Below are 23,534 nucleotides of genomic sequence, written 5' to 3' on the forward strand. Positions count from 1 at the left end.
TTATCGCAGAATAAACCCTGACAGAGTGATCAGGACCCCGAGGCGAAGCGGAGCGTCACTCTGAAGGGGTTTATTCTGCGATAACAACCGACATTGGGTGGACATTATTCCGCTTATTTTACGACTACTAGCCTCAAATAAATTAGACACAAAATATTGTCTTGAGATTTTGGGCCCTATTTTAACGATCTGAAACGCCTGTGTCAAAGCGCGAAGCGCAAGTAACTTTGTGGGCGGGTCTCGGCGCTGTTGCTGTTTTCCCGGCGGGATAAATGGCTCTTGCGCCCGGCGCAAATCTAAAATGGGTTGGTCTGAAGAAGCTTCATTATTCATAGGTGTGGTTTGGGCGTAACGTGAAAAAAACGAATCAGAGCGTCATCCAACATTCCCTTTAAAAGCAGGTGCGCAAGTTCCATTATGGATCGCTATTATTATGGCGTATTTACCAGGCGCACGCCAGGAGCGCTTCACAGCCGATGAGACTGATGTTCTTGTAAGAGCAGTGAAAGACAGAGAAGTTGTGTTGTATGGGGATGGGAGAAACCCTTGTTTTATGGAACAGCAAAATAACGGGATTGTTTGCGCCGGAACACGCCTCCTTTTTTGCGCTGATCCGCCCAGGGAGCGCAAGTTCATTCACTAGTTTAGCGACGTGCTTCTGTGGAGGGAAAAGCACGGTTTGCGCGGGTGCAAAATAGGAATGACACATGCGTCGGTGTACAAAGTCATTTGCGCTGGGTGCAAGATAGGGCCCTAAATATTTTATTAGCTCTTACGCAAAGCTTCCGCGAAGAAAAACAGTTACAAACTGCTTTAAGCCTTTATCTATTGCTGCTAAATGTTGAAAATGAATGCTGAAAGGGTTAGTTCAGCCAAAAATGAAACCAAGCCTATGATTTACTCACCCTCAAGTCGTTATAGGTGTTTATGACATTCTTCTGTCAGACAAATACAATCAGAGTTATATTTAAAAAGTCCAGGCTAACGTTAATCCCAGCAGTAGTTGTAGCTGTTTTTGAAATCCATAAAAAATGCAGCTGTCCGTCAAATAACGTGCTCCACACGACTCCGATGGGTTAATAGAGCCTTCTGATTCGACTCGATGCGTTTGTGTAAGAAACATATCCATATTTAAAACTTTATAAAGGAAACCCGCCTTGAAGTCTTCCATTGTAGCCATGGCTGTTTAAGTATTTAACAGCCACAAGATGGCGCCAGCGTTAAGCACAGAAGTAGTACCGGTCAAGATAACTCGTAGTACCCGGATGAGCGGGTGTTATCTGGAAATAACATACCGCTGGAATGCGCGATTGACCAATCAGAATCAAGTATTTCACAGAGCCATGTAATAAAACATGTTATTTCATGCTAACAACATGCTAGCAAAAATGCTAATTCATGCTAGGAGTGCATATGTGCTAAACATGTTAGCTAATCATCTTTAGAAACATGCTAATTCATGCTAGGAAATGTGTTAAAGCACATAAATATGCACTAACAACATTAACTTAACAACACAAAGTGTCAAATCGTAATAACAAATGTCAATTCATGGTAAAATATGTAATCAAAATGATAATTAATGGTAACAATGTGTTAAAGCATGCTGTCAAAATGCTAATTCATGCTAATGGCAATGTTAAATCCTGTTAACAACATGCTAAACCACGCTAACGACATGCTAATTAATACTAACAGTGCAAATGTGCTGAAACATGTTAGCAACATGCAAATTCATGTGTAGAAAAATGCTAAATCATGCTAGCGAAGTGTTAAATCATGTTAACAACATGTTAATTTATGTGAAAACATACTAGCAGCATGCTAATTAATGGTAAAAAAATGCAAAAACATGTTAACGTACCACCTCCAGTAAACCCGACCCTAAACCTGACTGATAGTGTTAATAAAAAAGCAAACGTGAGGTTAAAATGCCTTCGCTGCAGCACAGCAGTGTTATCTTGTTGTCTTGCTTCTACAAGTCTTTGAGCTCTTTTATCGTGACTCTTGTTTCGCGGGACTGTACCAGGTGAGCTTGTACAACTTTAGAACAGACAAATATATACAGCTGACACTCAGAATGCATTAGTTTACAAATCATGCGCTGTGGTAAAAGTATTTTGAGATCATAGTATTAAAATAAGCCTTTATTAATCCATAATCTCCCTGTTTCTAAAAAACAAAACAAAAACAAAAAAAAAAACAGTTTTTTTTTGTTTTTTTACTACGACTAATGTTCATTTTAGCTTGAAACTGCAGTGAGTTATGAATGTAGGGAATCACATTTTTCTAGAGATGTGTACCAAATAGATCAATATGAGAAAGATGCATAGCTTAGATGTTTATGGTTGCTGAGCAATTATGATTATGCAAAATATGGTTATTTTATATATGCTACAAACCATTATTTACTTAATACCTGCATAAAGTGATTTCAACCCTTTCATCTGAAACAAATGTGTGCTTAATGCAGGTCAATTACGTAATGTAATGACAATGTCTCGCCTATTAAACTGTCTTAAATAAACACAAACACATTTCATTCTTTCCCTTGTTTTCAGACGAAAAGCATGAGTTCTCTTAACGCAAAGGCGGAAAAAAAAGACATTTATATCATCCGTTCACTCTCTCTTTACTCACCCGAGCTGTCATCTCCACCTGACGACTCTAGGCATTTAGTTGAGCCGGCAGCAGTTGACTGATAGTGGACTGAGGAAAGCGATCGATGCCCTCTGAAGTGTCAACTGATGAGCTGGAGCAAGGCCTGGGCTATCGGTGTCTTATTTATGAGTGGAAGTATGCATTGATCCAGAATAATTCAGATGTGCTTGTCTATACCCAAGGTCAGGAACCGGGCAGGCTCAGACTGCGCTGGAGCTCTCGTGTCAGATCGCCATGATATATGAGGAGGGTGCATGTTATCATACAAAATGAATTCACAGAATATGGCAAAATTAATATTGAATTAGCTTGATTTTTTTTCTTTCTTTCAGCTCTACAGTTACCATATGTGTCACACATTCACTATATTGCCAAAAGTTTTGGGACGCCTGCCTTTATATGTACATGAGCTTTGATGCCATCCCATTCTTAATCCGTTGGGTTTAATATGGAGTCGGCCCATCCTTTGCAGCGATAACAGCTTCAGCTCTTCTGGGAAGGCTTTCCACAAGCATGCGCTGACCCCGCTCTGGGATTTTACGTGGTCTACCACTTTGTGGCTGAGTTGATGTTGTTCCCAATCGCTTCCACTTTGTTATAATCCCACTAACAGTTGAGCGTGGAATATTTAGTAGTGAGGAAATGTCAGGAATGGACTTATTGCACAGGTGGTAACCTATCACGGCACTACGCTTGAGTTCACTGAGCTCCTGAGAGCGACCCATTCTTTCACTAATGTGTGTAGAAGCGTCTGCAGGCCTAGTGCTTGATTTATACACCTGTGGACAGGAAGAGATTGAACACCTGAACTCAGTGAAAATGTAGGGGTGTCCCAATACTTTGGGCAATATAGTGAATGTGGCATTTGAAGGAAATGTTCCATAAAGTGTTTATTCGCTCAATGCTGCACTAAACCAGTCCATATCCTCTTCCTACAAGACTGATTCATTGATGTGTGTGTGTGTGTGTGTGTGTGTGTGTGTGTGTGTGTGTGTGTGTGTGTGTGTGTGTGTGTGTGTGTGTGTGTGTGTGTGTGTGTGTGTGTGTGTGTGTGTGTGTTCCTTGTTTGGCAATACTTGTGAGGACTCAAATGTATATTATATAGTAAAACATGAAAATTGACCCACTAGTGAGGACATTGGACTGGTCCTCACTAGTTAAAAAGGCTTATAAATCAGCCAAAACATGTTTTTATTTAAATCTGTTGTTCTGCACATGTTTCTGTGATGGGTAGGTTTAGGGATAGGGGTTGGGTTAGGGGATAGAAAGTATCATTGACCTGATATAAAATCAATGGAAGTCTATGTAATGTCCTGAAACAAACCTGTGTGTGTGTGTGTGTGTGTGTGTGTGTGTGTGTGTGTGTGTGTGTGTGTGTGTGTGTGTGTGTGTGTGTGTGTGTGTGTGTGTGTGTGTGTATTAAAATGTAAAAGTCTGAGTCTGAACTCAGTCGGGTTCTGGAAGTAAAATCTCCATTCACTGTCTTTGAAGGTGAGCTGTGTACATTTTAGTGACATCTAGTGGTGAGGACACGAATTGCAACAGCCCACCACACACCCCTCCCTTTCTAATCACATAAAAAAATGCTTTGATTATAATGTTTTTAGAGCACACGCTCTAAAAACATTATAATCAAAGCATTTTTTTATTCTTGACAAAACATCATCAGAAAGGTCTCAAGTTTCATATTTTGTGACAGAAGGTATATTTGCGTAATAAAAAGAATTCAATACAATTTGACTGACAACGGGTGGCTATTTTTGGTATAGCACCTAAACAAAACCTTTATGATTTTATTATTATTATTATTATTATTATTATTATTATTATTATTATTATTATTATTATTATTATTATTATTATTATTATTATTATTATTATTGTTATTATTATTATTATTATTATTATTTTATTTTGTGATACCAACTTTAAATTTGGAACACAACTTGGTTAGACATATGGCTTAGAATGTTTTTTTATTTTTATTTTTTTTAAAGTATTTTTACAGTAAAACATATATGGCATTTTAAGGGGTTAAATAATGAGAAAAATGTAGTTTACATTTTAATAATACATTGTTTTATATATATATATATATATATATATATATATATATATATATATATATATATATATATATATATATATATATATATATATATATATATATATATATATATATATATATATACTTTATATTATTTTCATTTCAATTTCATGTTTTAAATTTAGTTTATAGTTTCCAGTTTTTTTTTTTATGTAACATTTATGTTTTACTTCAACTTTATTTCAAGCTTCATAGTAACACAATTGATTTGTATTAGTGAAGTGAACAATGCCAATGAACAATGCCATCACTGACACATCTCTCTGACTCTTACTGTATCTTTGAGACTTCCATATGCAAATGACTTGTAGTATGATTGGCTGAAACTCTTCACATGCTAAAGGTTGTGAGTTCTGAAATAAAGAGTATGACTTCAATGAATTCTTCCTATTTTCCATTATATGGCCCATTGTTTCTACAGACTTAAGTTATTGTTGGTTTTTTTACACACTTTTGCGTATATCATTATCACTCAACAAGTTTGACAGTCTTTTTTGTGCATGAAGAACAGATCTTCTCCTCTCTTTCTCAGTGTGGGCATTATTGAAATTCAGCTGACACGTTTCACTCTTTGTGTCGCTGTTCCTCCCGCTGCAGGTCTTCCTACAGTCTGGGTCAAGGCCTTTGGCTGCCAGTCAGCAAGAGCTTTGTGGTTCCTCCGGTGGAGCTGTCAATCAACCCTATAGCCAGCTGTAAGACGGACGTGTTGGTTACAGAGGACCCTGGAGAAGTGCGGTGAGTTAATCACAGCTCAGTAAGCCCACCCGTGTGTTTGAAATACATTATAGACTGGAAAATGGATACAGAGAGAAATGCACTGCTGCTGTAACTGACTGTAAATCATTATGTCTGGTCTGCGTGGATCATTATATATGAGGAGGTTTATTACAGGTTTATATATATATATATATATATATATATATATATATATATATATATATATATATATATATATATATATATATATATATATATATATAATGGATGGATATAATTTTTTGTACTTCCATAATGAAGCTTGGAAGATCCAATGTATTCATCTGAAAGAAGAAATATATATTTAATATAAAGTTATATATAGATTACTTCTGTAATCTATGGATACACCTTGACCGAGCCAACCTATTATTATACAAACTTGAAATTTGCTTTTGCCAACATCTCTAATTGGAAACATTTTTCATTAAAAATGTAAAAGTCTGAGTCTGAACTCAGTCGGGTTCTGGAAGTAAAAACTCCATTCACTGTCTTTGAAGGTGCATTTTAGTGACATCTAGTGGTGAGGATGCGAATTGAAACAGCCCACCACTCACCCCTCCCTTTCTAATCACATAGAGAAGCTACGGTGGCCAACACAGGACAAACATTTTATAGTTTGAGACATCAGAGAGTAGCTCTGTAGAGAAGTTTGTCTGTTTAGAGCTACGGAAGAAACAAGACGGCACAAAATGGCCTCATCCCGCTGTGTGTAGATAGAAATGTCTCTTTCTAAGGTAATAAAACATAACGGGTCATTATGTTATATTGCATTTTTGTCAATAGATCCTCATAAATACTACACACTGTACCCTACTGTGAGCTATGAGGTTTTTAATAACTGGTATTGGCTGCTTTTGAAGCTGTCAGCATTAATAATTTCAGCATATTTGAAAAGTAACCATGTTTAGTTGTGTTGAAAAACTACATTATCCATGATGCTGTAAAGAACATTCCACCAATCAGAGAGTCAAAAAATGTACAAGCATGACAAGAGCTCTTTAGCTCCGCCCACTCCCATAGAGCACTGTGAATTACATCACTTGAGTCAGTCTCCCTAAATATTTAAATATTTGCATATATTGATATGTTGCAATAAACTTAAAAGGCTTGCTATTTCTTCTCCTTTTCTTTTTCTTTTTCTTTGGGACCATTTATTTGTTTGGAAATTTTTAGTTTAAAGGAATATTTTTCAAATATTTAAAATTGAAACTACTGGGGAAACAAATACTCCTACATCTCGGATGCCCATGAGGTAAGCTAAAACATATCAAAACTTAATTTCAAAGTGAACTATCCCTTTAATATCTAACACTTATTTATTTAACTTTGGTTCTTTTTTCATTGCAATGCAAAAATACATTCTCTGGATTGTTCCAGACTTAGTTATTAATAGACTTGTCAAAGCCCTTGCTCTCGCCTCTTTATTTCTGATAGACCCACAGCTGCTGTTGGCTGAAATGTCCTCAGGGAAACAAGCTATTTACAGTATTACTTTTTTTCTTTTTTTCACATCCAGGCCGTTTTTCTGTTTTGTTTTTTGTCATTATTGCAAACACAACATATGCCAGGGTGTTCTTATGGCGTCAGCAGCACATTCTTAAATATGGATCCGGTCCAGACTAAGAGCAGAGGCGTAATGCACATATACGTATATGTGTGTATATTAGCAGGCATTACAGACAGTCCTGGCGATACAGCTTTACAGCTTTTGCTTGAAAGCCTAAAAAGGGTCCCGGGTTGAAATGTCCAACTAACGTTTTAAAATAATGATAATAATAAACCAAGAAAAACTGCAGCTGAACTTAATGTGATGACTATGCACTTTTGAGGTATAAAACAGTATGCTTCGCTATAATAGTTTGTTAGAGTTTCAACTGAGATGACCCTTGTGAAAAAAGTCCACTTTATCATACTTTTAAAAGGAATAGTTATTACAGAAATTTTAAATAATATACTTAAGCACAAACTGCATGTAATGTTTTCAGACACTTAATTGCATGTTAGTTGCAATTAAATATAAATATACTTAATGCAGTTATAGTTTATTAAAAGCTCCACAGAGTTTTAATTTTAATTTTTATGTTTGCTTAAATCTTTATATGTACTCTCATTCTCATACTCTCTATTGGATAGATCTGAGATTCATTTTTTACGGAAGTGAGAGACTGTTTATTTTGAATGCTTATATCTCCTAAATACAAATGTTGTCATTGTTTTGGAAAATACCAGCGTATTCATATCTTTAAGGCTAACACACTCATACTAAAAACTAAAAAAACTTCAATTTTGATTTCAGTTGGCCTTTAATAGTAATTAAAATGCTTGAGTACAAAGGAACAATCTGCAAGTTCTGCTTACTTAAACTTTAAATTTCTTAAATTATTATTATTATTATTATTATTATTATTATTATTGTTATTATTATTATTATTATTATTATTATTATTTTTGTTTTGCCAACTTATTAGAGCACTGCAAACCTGATTTAAAGTGCACATTCAGTGGAATTCCTAATTCTGTAAAGGTGCACTAAGCAACTTTTTGTCCACTGGAGGGCGCCAAATCTAAACGGCTCGCAAGTACCGGGACTTTTACTATGACGGGACGGGACACAGTCGCCGGGCGCCCGCACTTCCGCTTTTTCCGGTCAGGTAAAACAGCTATATTTATCATATCAGATACATTTAAGGGGCCATGGGCTTCGGCCATCCGTCCACTCTCTTCCCTGAACTGAAATTAAGTAGTGGGCTGTACTTTCCACACGATTGACATCAGGTTCAAGTACGCCAGGTTGGCTGGTGGTTATGTTGCCCCCATACCGCCTCCCATGGCCGAGACTGGTATTACGACACCTGTCGGGCCGGGGCTAGTAATGCTACTGCTAATTAAGGTTGATATCTCTGGAGCACTATAACTTGACATTTTTTATTGACATCATCGCCCTTATTTCTTCTCATTCGTTTGATGCGTGTAGGTCATTTTTTGAATATTTTTACCTCAATTTTTACACATGGCACCTTTAATGTCTTCTTTTTCACAAGGGGTTGCAGATTTCAATCTGAAGTTCAAAGCTGTGAGTGCACAGCATTTTAGACAAACACTATCATTGACTTACAATAATCGTGCATCTTATTAGAAAAATGATGAGGGACCATTGAATGATCGTGATGCTTTGGTCTAAGAGTGTGAAACCACAGGCATTAGATCATTAACAGGCTTAATGAAAGCTATTCTGACAGGCTACAATTAATGATTTTCTTTTTTCTTTTTTCATTCAACAGTAAATTAGGTCTTAAAAGCTTGCGAGTGAAGGAATTATGTTCTTGGTTGCAAGTACATTACAGAAAATTTACGTAGTTCCGACACATTGCCGTATTATCTTTGCCAAAGAAGTAAAACAGTGTGGATGTTGTTGAAACTGACACCATGGTTGTACTTTATATGTTGTGTCCAGTAATAGGATTGAATTCCTTTCTCAGAAAACACCTTCTCTCATTTCCCCTCTCACTCTCAGATCATTTCTGAGCTCTGATGATGAACAGCATTCATAAAAATTTCAATTTCATCCCTCGATGAGGTGGTCATGTCTGTGCCCTTTGGGAAGTGGGGACAGTGACCTGTCATTGTTTTATTTGATTTCCACCTGAATATATATGACCCTCGCTTTGCACCAAACATGTGTTAGTGTGTGCAGCTCTATCTGGCATGAGGCTGTTTTCTGATGCTCCGCTCCGGATGAAGTGACGTGCCACAGTAAACACTCCTAATCTCCTTTATGTTACTCGGTTAATACAGCTGTCAGCTGGACGAGAGGTCATACAAGCCTGTGCAAATAAAGTCCACCTTCAAGAATCAAAAGAAACGCTGGAAGGTTTAGGAGACTCCGCTGTGTCCCCTTCAAAAGAGAACTCTAGTTTGACAAGATGCAAGCTGCTCGTGACTTAAAGTAAAGATACAGTCAAGATACTTTTTTTTACTCCAGCTAAACTACAGGAAAACAAAGGGCTCAGTGTCATTCTAATTGCTTTGAATTAAATGATAAAATATATCAATTTAAGGGTGACATATTTAAACTATTTAATAAATCAATGAATGATATATATTAAAGTGAATTTATGGTGGAGGTGTGAAAGGTTCACAGAGTGAGAACAATAGAAACGTGAATGGAGCAGTTCTCCTCGCCAGACCTTAGACAATAGACTGCAAATGGGTGTTTACAGGACAATAAAAAGATTTCATTGGCATCTTATCAGCCTTCTTTAAAAACTCACATGATTTGGTCTTACAAAATCTTTCATAAAATGAATTTTTTGAGATAACATCATCAGATCTGAAACGAAGAATTATCAGACTTGTGACTTTAGCTTGATTTTTTATTTTATTTTTCTAATTAGCTACAGGTACTTAAATAATATGTTTATGTTTGTTTTTAGGTTTGAGTTGATGCATCTCCATATTAATAACAGTCTGAGTAATTATGAGTCTTGAACTGTAAAATCTCAAGGCTTTATAAATATATGTTGGTTATGTGTCTATTCAGAATGACTTATGAGGAGAAAACTTTTTATTTTGGGTATGTAATTTATGCCCTCTTGCCAAAATATGGATAGCACTTCATCACGGCACCTGTTAGTGGGTGGGATATATTAGGCACCAAGTGAACATTTTGTCCTCAAAGTTGGTGTGTTAGAAGCAGGAAAAGTGGGCAATCATAAAGCACTGTTCACACCGCCAGCGACACGCAGCGACAAAGCGACATGATCCCATTCATTTCAATGGAGCACTGGCGACTTCCGGCGACACGAGCGACAGTGACCGTTGGCGACAGAATGTGGGCGTGTCAAGCGACACGAGACACGCGACAAAAGTTCAGAAATTTCAACTTTATGCAAACGAGAAGCGATTTTCACGAGCGACAACCAATAGGAGTGAAGTCAGTGGAGTGCATATAAAGTTTGTGGGGATATAAAGTAAGTTTTGACTAAACTGCGTGCAATATGGTCTACCTATTACAGTACAGTGTGTATGTATTCTAATAACTTGCTCTTTTCTGCAAAACACTAGTAATAAAAACGGTACTATAGTACAAATATATTTAATGTCATTTATATGCAACCCGTAGTGGGAACACCCACTAACGACATGAATCTCTGGCGCTGGCGACATGCAGTGACAAAATCGCTGGCGGTGTGAACGGGGCGTAAGGATTTGAGAGAGTTTGACAAGAGCCATTCTAGTGGCTAGACGACTGGGTCAGAGCATCTCCAAAACTGCAGCTCTTGTGGGCTGTTCCCGGTCTGCAGTGGTCAGTATCTATCAAAAGTGCTCCAAGGAAGAAACACGTGGATGGCCGGGTGTGTGTGTGTGGCTTACCCGGGGAACACATGGCACCAGGATGCACTATGGGAAGAAGGCAGCCCGGCAGAGGCAGTGTGATGCTTTGGGCAATGTTCTGCTGGGAAACCTTGGGTCCTCCATCCATGTGGATGTTACTTTGACACGCTCCACCTACCTAAGCATTGCTAAGACCATGTTCAGCCTTTCATGGAAACGGTATTCCCTGGTGACTGTGGCTCTTGTATGATAATATGCCTGCCACAAAGCACCGAAAAGCCTTGACTGAACAGTTAAATCATCATCACCTCAAATTATTCTGAAAAAAAATAATAAAATAAAAACAAATGCATTATTATTATTATTATTATTATTATTATTATTATTATTATTATTATTATTATTATTATTATTATTATTATTATTATTATTATTATTATTATTACATATATGGCGTGTGATAAACTTGTATCTCTCTTGTGCATATTTGAAGTGTTTAGGTGCAAACCTAGCTCCATAATACTTTACAGCTTGAATACATTTCGACTTGCTGAGTAAATTATGTGAATGATTTATTGAGCTTAATTAGTACTTAACATCAAAGCAGGGACAAAAGAACAACTCTGAGGATGGAAACATGCATGTTATGAGTGATTAGTGCAGTATATCAGTGTAATGTATCTGGAAAATAATTAGTTCTTAGCTGTACAGGAAATGCCTGTCACATCACACACAGCACAATGAATAATGAGTGTTCTTAATTATGCAAATTATATTCAAAGTGAGGACCCATTTTTTAACTTTTGCAAATTGATACCTAAATTTGGGAAATGTAGAACTATATCGAGTGAATTGATTGAGGGAATGATCCAATGACTCACAATTAAAGATTCATTACCATTTACTGACAAACCAATTACTGACAAAGAGGCCTAAAGATAAGATCACTGATAAATGTCTACCGCTATTACACATACTCACAACCTGTCTACTACTATAGAGCTTACTTTTCACATCGGTGAGCGGACCTCATCATTTAACACACTAACCACAATGACAATGACAGGCAAGACCCACAGTAAAAAAACGAGCTCTCAATAATAACCAAGTGACAACAGCAACAGCAGCATAAATAAAAGAGTAATCTGCATAATTTATGCATGTGTATCCCTGGTATATTGGATACCAGTGAGTTTGTGGCTATTTGAGTTTGTGCATGTGTGTGTGTGATGGGTAGGAAATAGAGCTGATGGTGGAAGTCTCTGTAAGCTCCAGTACACTGTGGGCCACTCCATGTTTTACATTTCTCCCAGCGCAAGAGACTCTATTGCCACATATTCCCAATTCGGCAGTGTCCTGATGACGTCGTCGAGGCATGACAGAAGAAGAAGACCAGATGATGGGGATCGCCGCAGCACCATGCAGGAGGCAAACTAAGTGTTCCGGGCACTTCTGTGGACACACCGGGGTCGGCGCAGAAGTCCAAGCCGCTCCACGGCCGCAGTGCAAGACGGAACAGCGGCGCAGCCGAGACTGAGCAGCCGAGAAGCGAACATCTCAACATCATGCTGGATGCTGAGGACGCTAGCCCGGTGCAAACTTCAGCCACCATGCAGCTCAAGCCTGAGGGAGACCACCAGTGAGCAGCCGACACCCAGAAAAGAGAGCAGCCGCAGCGAGCAACATCAAAGGTCCTTTAAACCAAAACCAACCGCAACAATTCAACCAAAAACAGAGAAGCGTTGGAAAACGGCGAACAACATCCTCTCAGTCGCTGCCAGCAATCAGCAACAGTCCCAATTGTAGCTCTGACTGTTAAACTAGTCACAAACGTAATACAATAAAATAAAATCTAATCTAATAGTACATTAACATGATTTGTGGGTGGAGAAGCGGCGAACAGACAACGCTCCCTCACGTTGCCTAGCAACAATCAATCAATCAATCAATATATATATATATATATATATATATATATATATATATATATATATATATATATATATATATATATATATATATATATATGCATATACAGGTCCTTCTAAAAAAAAAAATAGCATATTGTGATGAAGTTCATTATTTTCCATAATGTAATGATAAAAATTAAACTTTCTTATATTTTAGATTCATTGCACACCAACTGAAATATTTCAGGTCTTTTATTGTTTTAAAACTGATGATTTTGGCATACAGCTCATAAAAGATGAACTGTTGTATCCTGTTGACCCTTAGATAGGACGATCCCCTTGCGAGGGAACCCCTGGGGATTAAGGCATCTGTTTTCATGTATTTCAAGACATATTTACTATACGAGGAACAAGACAGATGACATGTTGTTTGCAATGTTAAATAAATTGCCATTAAGCTACTGAGAACAAAATATTACTATTACATATTATATAGTATATACAGTCATGGTCAAAATTGTTGGTACCCCTGGTAAATATGATCAAATATGACTGTAAAAAAAATAAATCTGCATTGTTTATCCTTTTGATCTTTTATTAAAAAATTCACAAAAATCGAACCTTTCTTTAAAGTAAAACAATTGAAAATGAAGGGTGAATCACATTATAAAAGTAATGCTTTTCTCCAAAACGGTAAAATGCTTTTCTCCAAACGGTAGCCATAATTGTTGCTACCCTTCTATTAAATACCTTTTGCAAACTCCTTTTCCCAAGATAACAGGTCTGAGTCTTCTTCTATAATGCCTGATGAGTTTGGAGAACACCTGAATAGATATCAGAGACAATTCCTCCATACTGAACCTCTCCAGATCCTTCAGATTCCAAGAACTATGCTGGCGCTTCTTCTCTTCAGTTCAGCCACACATCTTCTATAGGGTTCAGGTCAGGAAACTGGGACGGTCATGGCAGAAGCTTCATTTTGTGCTCAGTGACACGTGTGTGTGTTGATTTTGATGTTTGTTTTGGATTGTTGTCCTAATGGAAGATCCAACCACGGCCCATTATAAGATTTCTAGAAGAATCCATCAGGTTTAGATTTTTTATCTTTGGTAGAATCCATGATACCATGTATCTGAACAAGATATCAGGACCTCCAGCAAAAAAAAAAAGATCCAGTGGTATTTTTAGACGTGGGCATGGGGTGCTTTTTATCCCTGTTTGCACCAAACCCATCTGGTAGATTTGTGCAAAAACAAGACTTCATAGTTGGACAATTTCATGTTTCTTGTCACCTTGGTGTGCTAAAAAATGTAAATGTTAATGTACTTCAGAGATATTTTACTCATTTAAAATTCTAGGGGTACCAACAATTGTGGCCAATGTGTTTTAGAGAAAAGCATTTATTTCATAATGTGATTTACCCCCCATTGTCAATTATTTTACCAGGGGTACCAAGAGTTTTGACCACGACTGTAATATAAGTTCTTCTCACAACATAAAGCATGATTTGCACGTATGATTTTGTTTTAACCATATTCGTGGATTGTGCCACCTCAAGACACCTCAAAGCAAACTTTTTTTAATACATGGTATTTGCCATTTCTGCCATATTTCATTGACAAGGAAGCATGAGAAAATAATGGTGCCACTTAAATGTTAAACAACATTTATTGTGTTCACATTGACTGAATGAATGAAAGCTGTAATCAATGTAAGACTCTCCATTTCAGCAAAGTGTTATCCCATCTGTGTTAAACTGAACATGGCTTTAAAGGCTTAAAACCAATGAGATGGATCTGGCTAAAAACCTTTGTTATTTTCTAGCCTACTGTATTTAATTACCAGCCAGAATGTGAGAATCGTGGCATTTAAAACCCAGATGGTGATCGATTGTGTGCTGTCTGGAGAAAAGATGTATCATGGGATGCAGGGCAGAACTTTAATGTGTTTGATCTAGTACACTCTTAGAAGAAAAGGTTCTACGTATAACTTTTTATAATAAAAAAAAAAAAAAGTATAATAATGATAACACTTTAGTATGGCGAACACATATTCACTATTAACAACGACTTTTGCCTCAATGAACTCCTAATTGACTGCTTATTAATAGTTAGTAAGGTAGTTTTAGTAGTATTTAAGTTTAGGTATTGGGTAGGATTAAGAGATGTAGAATAAGGTCATGCAGAAAAATGCATTAATATGTGCTTTATAAGTACTAATAAACAGACAATATCCTTGTAATATGCATGATAACAAGCAACTAGTTAATAGTTAATAATTGAACCTTAAAATAAAGTGCATGTTTTATTAAAATATTCAAAAAACAATAGAACAATGTTATATATGTTGTTGACTTGTATACTTTCATTATCAAAAATGTCTCCAAGAATGTTTAATCCAGTGAAATAAGCTATTTTAACACGGACCGTGTGTGTGTGTCCTATTAATGCCACCATACCCGTGTTATCCTCAATTTCCGGTTTTATTTAGTAAAAACCATGGAAATACCAAAGCCACTTTAATATCCAACCCGTTCTCACACCCAAGGCGTCAAAATCCGAAGCATGGTCAAGTGCCTTCCGCGTCACAATTAAGACGCTAAAGGTGCCCCTGGGCGTCATTTTGCGACGCGCTGGGTGCTCCATTCATTTCAATGAGAAACCTTTGGCGTCATAAACAGACGCATTTAATTATTTGCATTTATAAAAGCAGACATGATTTTATTAATATTTAAAGGCTACTTTTATATTTTGGAGCAATTAACTCCACTCCTACCCTAAACCTACCCATATCTAAACAATATAAAACACATAACAGGCAAATAAATGTACAGTCACAAGTATTTATTGCAAAAACTGACCAAAGCAGTATAAAAGTATTAACTCATGTTGCATTCCAAGTCTTCTGAAGTCATACGATATCTTCATGTGAAGAACTGAGTTGATCTTGATGTTTTAGTCATTGAAATGATGATCCCGCTGCCCCGTGAACGAACTCATTCATATCTCATTCAAATAATTCAAAAGACTCCTGAACATGACGCAATCGGTCACAAGACACACGAGAGCCAATGACATTTTACAATCAATGCTGACGTAATGACGCAATTGGTCACAAGACATACGAGAGCCAATGCAATTTCACTATGAAATCTCACGTAACGGGCGCCAATATTTGAAATTTGATTGTGTTTGTTGATGATCTTCTGCGGATGGAGATGCTGATCGCTTTTGGGGATTTTCTTCATGCAAATCAATCGTTTGGCCTCGGAAAACTTGGATTATTTAACTTTTTTGAATAACTCGTGGATGCAGTCGTATGTTATATCCTGTGTTTTATATCATGTTCAGACAAATGGGTAGGTTTAGGGATGGGGTGGGGTTGGGTTACATGTTAAGCATGTCTAAATAGCGTAAATAAATGTAAATAAAATTATGCTTGCTGATTAAATTGAAAAACACACTCCAACATGTCATAATGGCAAATTTATAAACTAATACAATTTCACCATGACGATAACATTACTAATACCCAGTGTGTCTGTGTGTGACGCCAAAGGTTTCTCACTGAAATGAATGGAACACCCAGCGCGTCGAAACATGACGCCTTGGGGTACCTTTAGCGTCTTTATTGTGACGCAGAAGGCACTTGAGCATGCTTCGGTTTTTGACGCCTTGGGAGTGAGAATGGGTTGCAATATCGGATGTGTTTTATTAGAGGGTAAGAAACTGTTTGGATCATTGATGGACTGAAACTAATGATTGTTCTCCAGCTCAACACAGTTAGTCTTATTGTTTAAATCTGTTTTTTTCTTAATTTACCGCTCAGAGTACCATGCCTAATATGATCTCACTCACTTCAGTGAACAAGTGTCTCGTTGTAGCGTCGAGCCGACTCACAGAGTAGCTCATATTATACTCAAATATGTGGATAAAACAGCGTTACCTCACATGCGCATGAGCGGAAGAAGCGGAAGCTTGATGCAGATGATAAAATGGCCATTAAAATCCAATAGAGCTGAGCCATATGCACCATTCAATGAATATGAACAGATCTGAGTGTAAATTGGTTTTGGTGACCTACATCAGAGATTCATTTCAGCCCTTTGTGATAATAATGCTTTCAGATCAATACTCATCTGCAGTAGGCCAATGACAAAAGCACTAAAGTCTTGTAATACCACTAGCCTATCTATTGGAATCTCTATTGTCACCATGATTCATATGCCATCAAACCAAACTTAAATCCTGCAAAGTCTTCTGCAGGTTTTAGGAGGCTCATAGATTTTTACAGCACTGTTTATTGAAGCTGATCCCAGATGATTTAGATGCTGCCTTTGAGGGACTCGAGCTGTCTAAGGTCATGTTTTCCCCAGACATCTACAAGCACACATGCCATTAGTGTGCCGTGAGTCCAGTACTTCCGTGGAATCCGCAGGTCCACTTTAGTCTACCCTGAAGAGCTGCACTATCCCAAACATTACATAAATCCCCCAATCAATTCCACTCCAGGCGTCTCCCGCTGTGCTCAAAGCCCATTGTACTGTCAATATGAGACTGTCAATAAGTTGAGAGTGCGAGCGACAGCACCAGCGCTTTGATGAATGGAGCACTCGATGCAAGCAAACTGAACATTACCACAAGCTAATGTCCTCCATTCATCCTGTCATACTTCATACGCTGTGCCAAATATACAGCCACTTTCAAGATTGTTGATTTTTTAAAATGTATATCTGTAGGACATTTTCAAGGCGCAGTCTGTTTGTCTTAAGGCAACACGAATTGTCTTTGGCACCTTACGGTTTCTTTTGTGGAAAGAAGTGCGCTTGAGTTTTTGAATGCACTTGTAGTGTGCTTATATCATATTAATGAAATAAAAGTCCTTAAGTGTACTCAAAGAGAATACAATCATTACTGTTTCTTAACACACTTTATAAGAGTGTAGTTTTACTTTAAAGCACATTTAAATCATTATATTTTAATATTATTTTGACATAAAATATGGGAAACATGGGACGTGTGTTTTGGAACATTTCAGTGTGATTCCCATGTCATTTTCCATGTTATACCCATGTGATATGCGTGAATTCCCATGGGATATACAGTCTTGTTCAAAATAATAGCAGTGCAATGTGACTAACCAGAATAATCAAGGTTTTTAGTATATTTTTTATTGCTACGTGGCAAACAAGTTACCAGTAGGTTCAGTAGATTGTCAGAAAACAAATGAGACCCAGCATTCATGATATGCACGCTCTTAAGGCTGTGCAATTGGGCAATTAGTTGAAAGGGGTGTGTTCAAAAAAATAGCAGTGTCTACCTTTGACTGTACAAACTCAAAACTATTTTGTACAATTTTTTTTTTTTTCTTCTGGGATTTAGCAATCCTGTGAATCACTAAACTAATATTTTGTTGTATGACCACAGTTTTTTAAAACTGCTTGACATCTGTGTGGCATGGAGTCAACCAACTTGTGGCACCTCTCAGCTGTTATTCCACTCCATGATTCTTTAACAACATTCCACAATTCATTCACATTTCTTGGTTTTGCTTCAGAAACAGCATTTTTGATATCACCCCACAAGTTCTCAATTGGACTAAGGTCTGGAGATTGGGCTGGTCACTCCATAACATTAATTTTGTTGGTTTGGAACAAAGACTTTGCCCGTTTACTAGTGTGTTTTAGGTCATTGTCTTGTTGAAACAACCATTTCAAGGGCATGACCTCTTCAAGTATTTTAACATATGCAAACTGATCCATGATCCCTGGTATGCGATAAATAGGCCCAACACCATAGTAGGAGAAACATGCCCATATCATGATGCTTTCACCTCCATGCTTCACTGTCTTCACTGTGTACTGTGACTTGAATTCAGAGTTTGGGGGTCGTCTCACAAACTGCCTGTGGCCCTTGGACCCAAAAAGAACAATTTTACTCTCATCAGTCCACAAAATGTTCCTCCATTTCTCTTTAGGCCAGTTGATGTGTTCTTTGGCAAATTGTAACCTCTTCTGCACATGCCTTTTTTTTTAACAGAGGGACTTTGCGGGGGATTCTTGAAAATAGATTAGCTTCACACAGACGTCTTCTAACTGTCACAGTACTTACAGGTAACTCCAGACTTTCTTTGATCATCCTGGAGGTGATCATTGGCTGAGCCTTTGCCATTCTGGTTATTCTTCTATCCATTTTGATGGTTGTCTTCCGTTTTCTTCCACGTCTCTCTGGTTTTGCTCTCCATTTTAAGGCATTGGAGATCATTTTAGCTGAACAGCCTATCATTTGTTGCACCTCTTTATAGGTTTTCCCCTCTCTAATCAACTTTTTAATCAAAGTACGTTGTTCTTCTGAACAATGTCTTGAACGACCCATTTTCCTCAGCTTTCAAATGCATGTTCAACAAGTGTTGGCTTCATCCTTAAATAGGGGCCACCTGATTCACACCTGTTTCTTCACAAAATTGATGACCTCAGTGATTGAATGCCACACTGCTATTTTTTTGAACACACCCCTTTCAACTAATTCAACTAATTGCCCAATTGCACAGCCTTAAGAGCGTGCATATCATGAATGCTGGGTCTCATTTGTTTTCTGAGAATCTTCTGAACCTACTGGTAACTTGTTTGCCACGTAGCAATAAAAAAAATATACGAAAAACCTTGATTATTCTGGTTAGTCACATTGTACTGCTATTATTTTGAACAAGACTGTATATATATTTACTTATGCTATTCCAAAAAAATAAATTCCTTTGCAGTTTACTTAGTGCCAAGTGAAAATGCATATTATGACAAACTCTATGTTTAATGAAGCGCTGTAGGAAAATAGGAAAATACTTTTAAAACATGTACACTTATATGTAATGAGAATAAATCTCCACTAAACTAGTTTTCACTTGCCTTCAGTCTTAATGATGCGGGTTTCAGCAACATTTGGGCCCTGATTTCATATCACCTATAACATGTGATTAATGTGTCATACCTTCCATTGGGGAAAAGTTAAGTGTGATGAACCTGCCTTGTGCAGAGTTGCCTCATTTGTCATGCATGTTAAGCATCTCAATTAAAAGTGCTAGAGTTCTCTCACAGACTGGAATTCGAGATGAAGCGCAACATATTTATGAATTACAGCCAGAGCCCCATTAATCAACTTCAGAGCAACCCTGGGCAATTATAAGTTGGATAATCAAGGCCGAACACAATGTTGCTGTCCAACAGAGGTGATTTATTTCTGTGTTGGAAAGACTGAGATTATTGATCACCACGGTGTTGTCACTCTGTGCAACTTAATGCTTTATCTGTAGTTTTGGTACCTGGATTGGGACTCAGCATTGGCACAAAAACAATACAGCTAGACAAGACAGAATGTAGGGATCGTACTGATTAGTCAATTTGTTTTGCCAATATGTGTTACTATTGCCCCGCGTAATCACATGACTTCAATAGTCATCATCTTGAGGCCAAACAATGCAAGTTGCTTTCAGTTAAAACAGCCCAAACATGCAATTTAGTCTGGGACTAGCTTAAGCCTTGTTTGTGAAACCAGACAAGTGAGAGGTGAAGTGAATAACACTGATGATCTCTTAATCACGGCTCCTGTTAGTGAGTGTGATATATTAGGCAGCTAATGTGATGTGTTAGAAGCAGGAAAAATGGGCAAGCGTAAGGATTTGAGCGAGTTTGACAAGGGCCAAATTGTGATGGCTAGACGACTGGGTCAGAGCATCTCCAAAACTGCAGCTCTTGTGGGCTGTTCCCGGTCTGCAGTGGTCAGTATCTATCAAAAGTGCTCCAAGGAAGGAACAGTGGAGAACCGGCCACAGGGTCATGGGCGGCCAAGGCTCATTGATGCACGTGGGGAGCGAAGGCTGGCCCATGTGGTCCGATCAAACAGACGAGCTACTGGAGCTCAAACTGCTCCAGAAGTTAATGCTGGTTCTGATAGAAAGGTGTCAGAATACACAGAGCAGCTCAGTTTGTTGCGTATGGGGCGGCATAGCCGCTGACCAGTCAGGGTATCCATGCTGACCTCTGACCCCGCCGAAAGCAGCAACAGTGGCACGTGATCATCATAACTGGACCACAGAGCAATGAATGATGGTAGCCTGGTCTGATAAATCTCACATTTTATTTTACAACAAATGCGTGTGCATCACTTACGTACCTCGGGGAACACATGGCACCAGGATGCACTATGGGAAGAAGGTGAGCTGGCGGAGGCAGTGTGATGCTTTGGGCAATGTTCTGCTGGGGAACCTTAGGTCCTCCATCCATGTGGATGTTAGCCAAGCATTGTTGCAAACCATGTGCACCCTTTCATGGAAACGGTATTCCCTGGTGACTGTGGCTCTTTCAGCAGATAATGTGCCCTGCAACAGAGCACAAATGCGTCAGGAATAGTTTGAGGAGCACACCAACAAGTATGAGGTGTTGACTCGGCCTCCAAATTCCCCAGATCTCAATCCAATCGAGCATCTGTGGGATGTGCTGAACAAACATGTCCAATCCATAGAGGCCCCACCTTGCAACTTACATGACTTAAAGGATTGGCTGCTAACATTTTAATGCAGATACCAAAGCACACCTTCAGGGGTCTAGTGGAGTCCATGCCTCGACGGGTCAGGGTTGTTTTGGCAGCAAAACGAGACCAACACAATATTAGGAAGGTGGTTAAATGTTATACTTGATTTGTGTACATCACAATAGGGAAGATATAATTATTGCAACTTCCGTTTCATGCTGACGTTATCCAGCAGAGTTGAATAATTTAGCTGTTCAAAAAATGTTGAACAGCCTCATTTCTTGCGTCACTAGTTAGCCCGTCGTTGTGTTTGTTTTGCTAGAGGTCAATGTTTAGATAGTTTGCTGCTATAATTTTGTAATGCCATCTTTACAGCTTGCAACAAAATGTACAGAAGAAGCCAGTTAAAAACCTCTGCATTTTTGTCCTACTTAAATCCATCTCTAATGTTTCTTTAAGCTTCATGTAGTGATTTCTGCACACAAAATGTGTTCCCATACAGGAAACAAAACTGAGATGAATGTGAAATGCCATTTGAATCTATTACTGTGGTAATAATCATCCCTCTGTGCTCTCTGAACAGCTGTGTATTGTTTTGTTGCTTACTGTACAGTTTTTACTTGTTGTCAACTCCCTCGTAGTTATTTATTTTTATTTATTTATTTTTCAAACCAAGCCATCTGCGAGAGGGAATGTGTTTGCATGCGCTAACCTGTTATTTTCCCCCTCCACCCACCTGCACGTCTCTCTGCGTCGCTGTCCTTTCCGTCTGGGACTCATTTTCCTGTGTTGTGGCGTTTAGCAGACGGGGCTGATGTTCAGAGCTCCGTGTGCCGTGGTTTGGACAGCTCCAGAACTGCCAAAGTTGAGCAGCAAAGATTTATTTTATTGGAAAGGTGGTGATTTAAACAAATTCACGGCAGTGTGATCATGGAGAAGTAATGAAAGTTTACAAAAAAGGGTTCTTAATAGGTTTGTTGGCTTGATTTTGTGACAGAAATGTTCTATATATCACCTCCAAAAGGTTCCAAAAGTTATCCCCCTTTTTTACTGTGAAGAACATTTATTAAAAAAAAATCAAAAGAACCATTTTTTTTAATATACCTTTTGTGCAACTGAGTTACTTCATGGAACCATCAATGCCAATAAAGAAATGTCATAAACAATGACCCCCCCCCCCCCAAGTGATCAAGTATGTTTATAAGGTGTTTATCTCTTTCCCCGCCATTGACAGCATTTTCTGGCTTTCCGTGTTTTCACTGTTTTATAGGGTAGGGGTCGCTATTACACAGCTTCTGAAAGAGTACTGAAACTCCTGACCAAAACACAGGCGAAGAAGTAGCAGAAACAAGCGATATCACATGTAATCATGGACATATAAAATAACGCGATCATCAACATAAACACCTGATAAATCAAAACTAATGTCTAATGTCACTGAATGAAATGTGGCCCCAGGACAAGCTCTAGGACTGTAAAGCTTTGGGAGATTGATGGAGTCTTTGACAAAAACATGGTTTTCTGAGCTTTTTGCTCAAAATGTTGCCAAATTCGTAGGCATGACCTACCTCAATCCAACCTCTAAAAAACAAGCAAACTCTACCGTCACTGGGGTTTGGACAAAATCAGACTTCCCTCTCTTTCTGTGCGATTGTTATTTGTGTCCAACTAGTTAAAGATAAAATATGACATAAAGTTATATGATTAAGGTAGTATTGTTCATTATTATTGTGATGTGTTTTAGAATCTCGTGTTAACCGTTATGCATTAGGGACGCACATCTACACGTGTACATGCAATGATCTTGAGTTTGCCTTGTTAAAGAGGATGGATTAGTATTAACAGTGCCACTCTGATGGTTATAGGGCTGCGGCTTTGAGAGGATGAATTTAAAGATGCGGTCTCTGAGAGAGGGTTTTACCGCTGGGCTTTAGTGACCCTCTTTGAGAAGTTACAGTACATCTCTTAAGGCTTCACCTTTAATGCCAGTCCTGTTTATGTGCTACTGAAAAGCATATAAAGTTGCTGCTATCATTTTATTATGGCATATGTAAGGCTTTTAATAAAATGTTTAACAGAAGCCACATTGAAATCAAATACAACCTCTAAGATTTTCATTACATCTAGGTCTTGAGACAGGGTCAATGTTTCACTTCCATTGTGTGTGTGAAAATGTCAAAGCCCCCCAGAAGGTAAAAGATGTGTGTGATTTAGAGAGCCAAGAGAGCCAAGGTCTGCTTC

The 23,534-nt window shown here is 38.0% G+C and overlaps 1 protein-coding gene across 1 annotated transcript in view; it reads left to right on the forward strand.

The window, feature by feature from the left end:
• The window catches only part of LOC137070425 (astrotactin-2-like), a 620,747-nt gene that overhangs the window by 385,165 nt on the left and 212,048 nt on the right, over positions 1 to 23,534 (forward strand). The window contains exon 10 of the mRNA XM_067437549.1: positions 5,366 to 5,503. Within this exon, the coding sequence (XP_067293650.1) occupies positions 5,366 to 5,503 (138 nt within the window). The remainder of the gene's footprint in view (positions 1 to 5,365; positions 5,504 to 23,534) is intronic.

The sequence above is a fragment of the Pseudorasbora parva genome, chromosome 3 (genome assembly GCF_024679245.1).
Source record: "Pseudorasbora parva isolate DD20220531a chromosome 3, ASM2467924v1, whole genome shotgun sequence".
Lineage (NCBI taxonomy): Eukaryota > Metazoa > Chordata > Actinopteri > Cypriniformes > Gobionidae > Pseudorasbora > Pseudorasbora parva.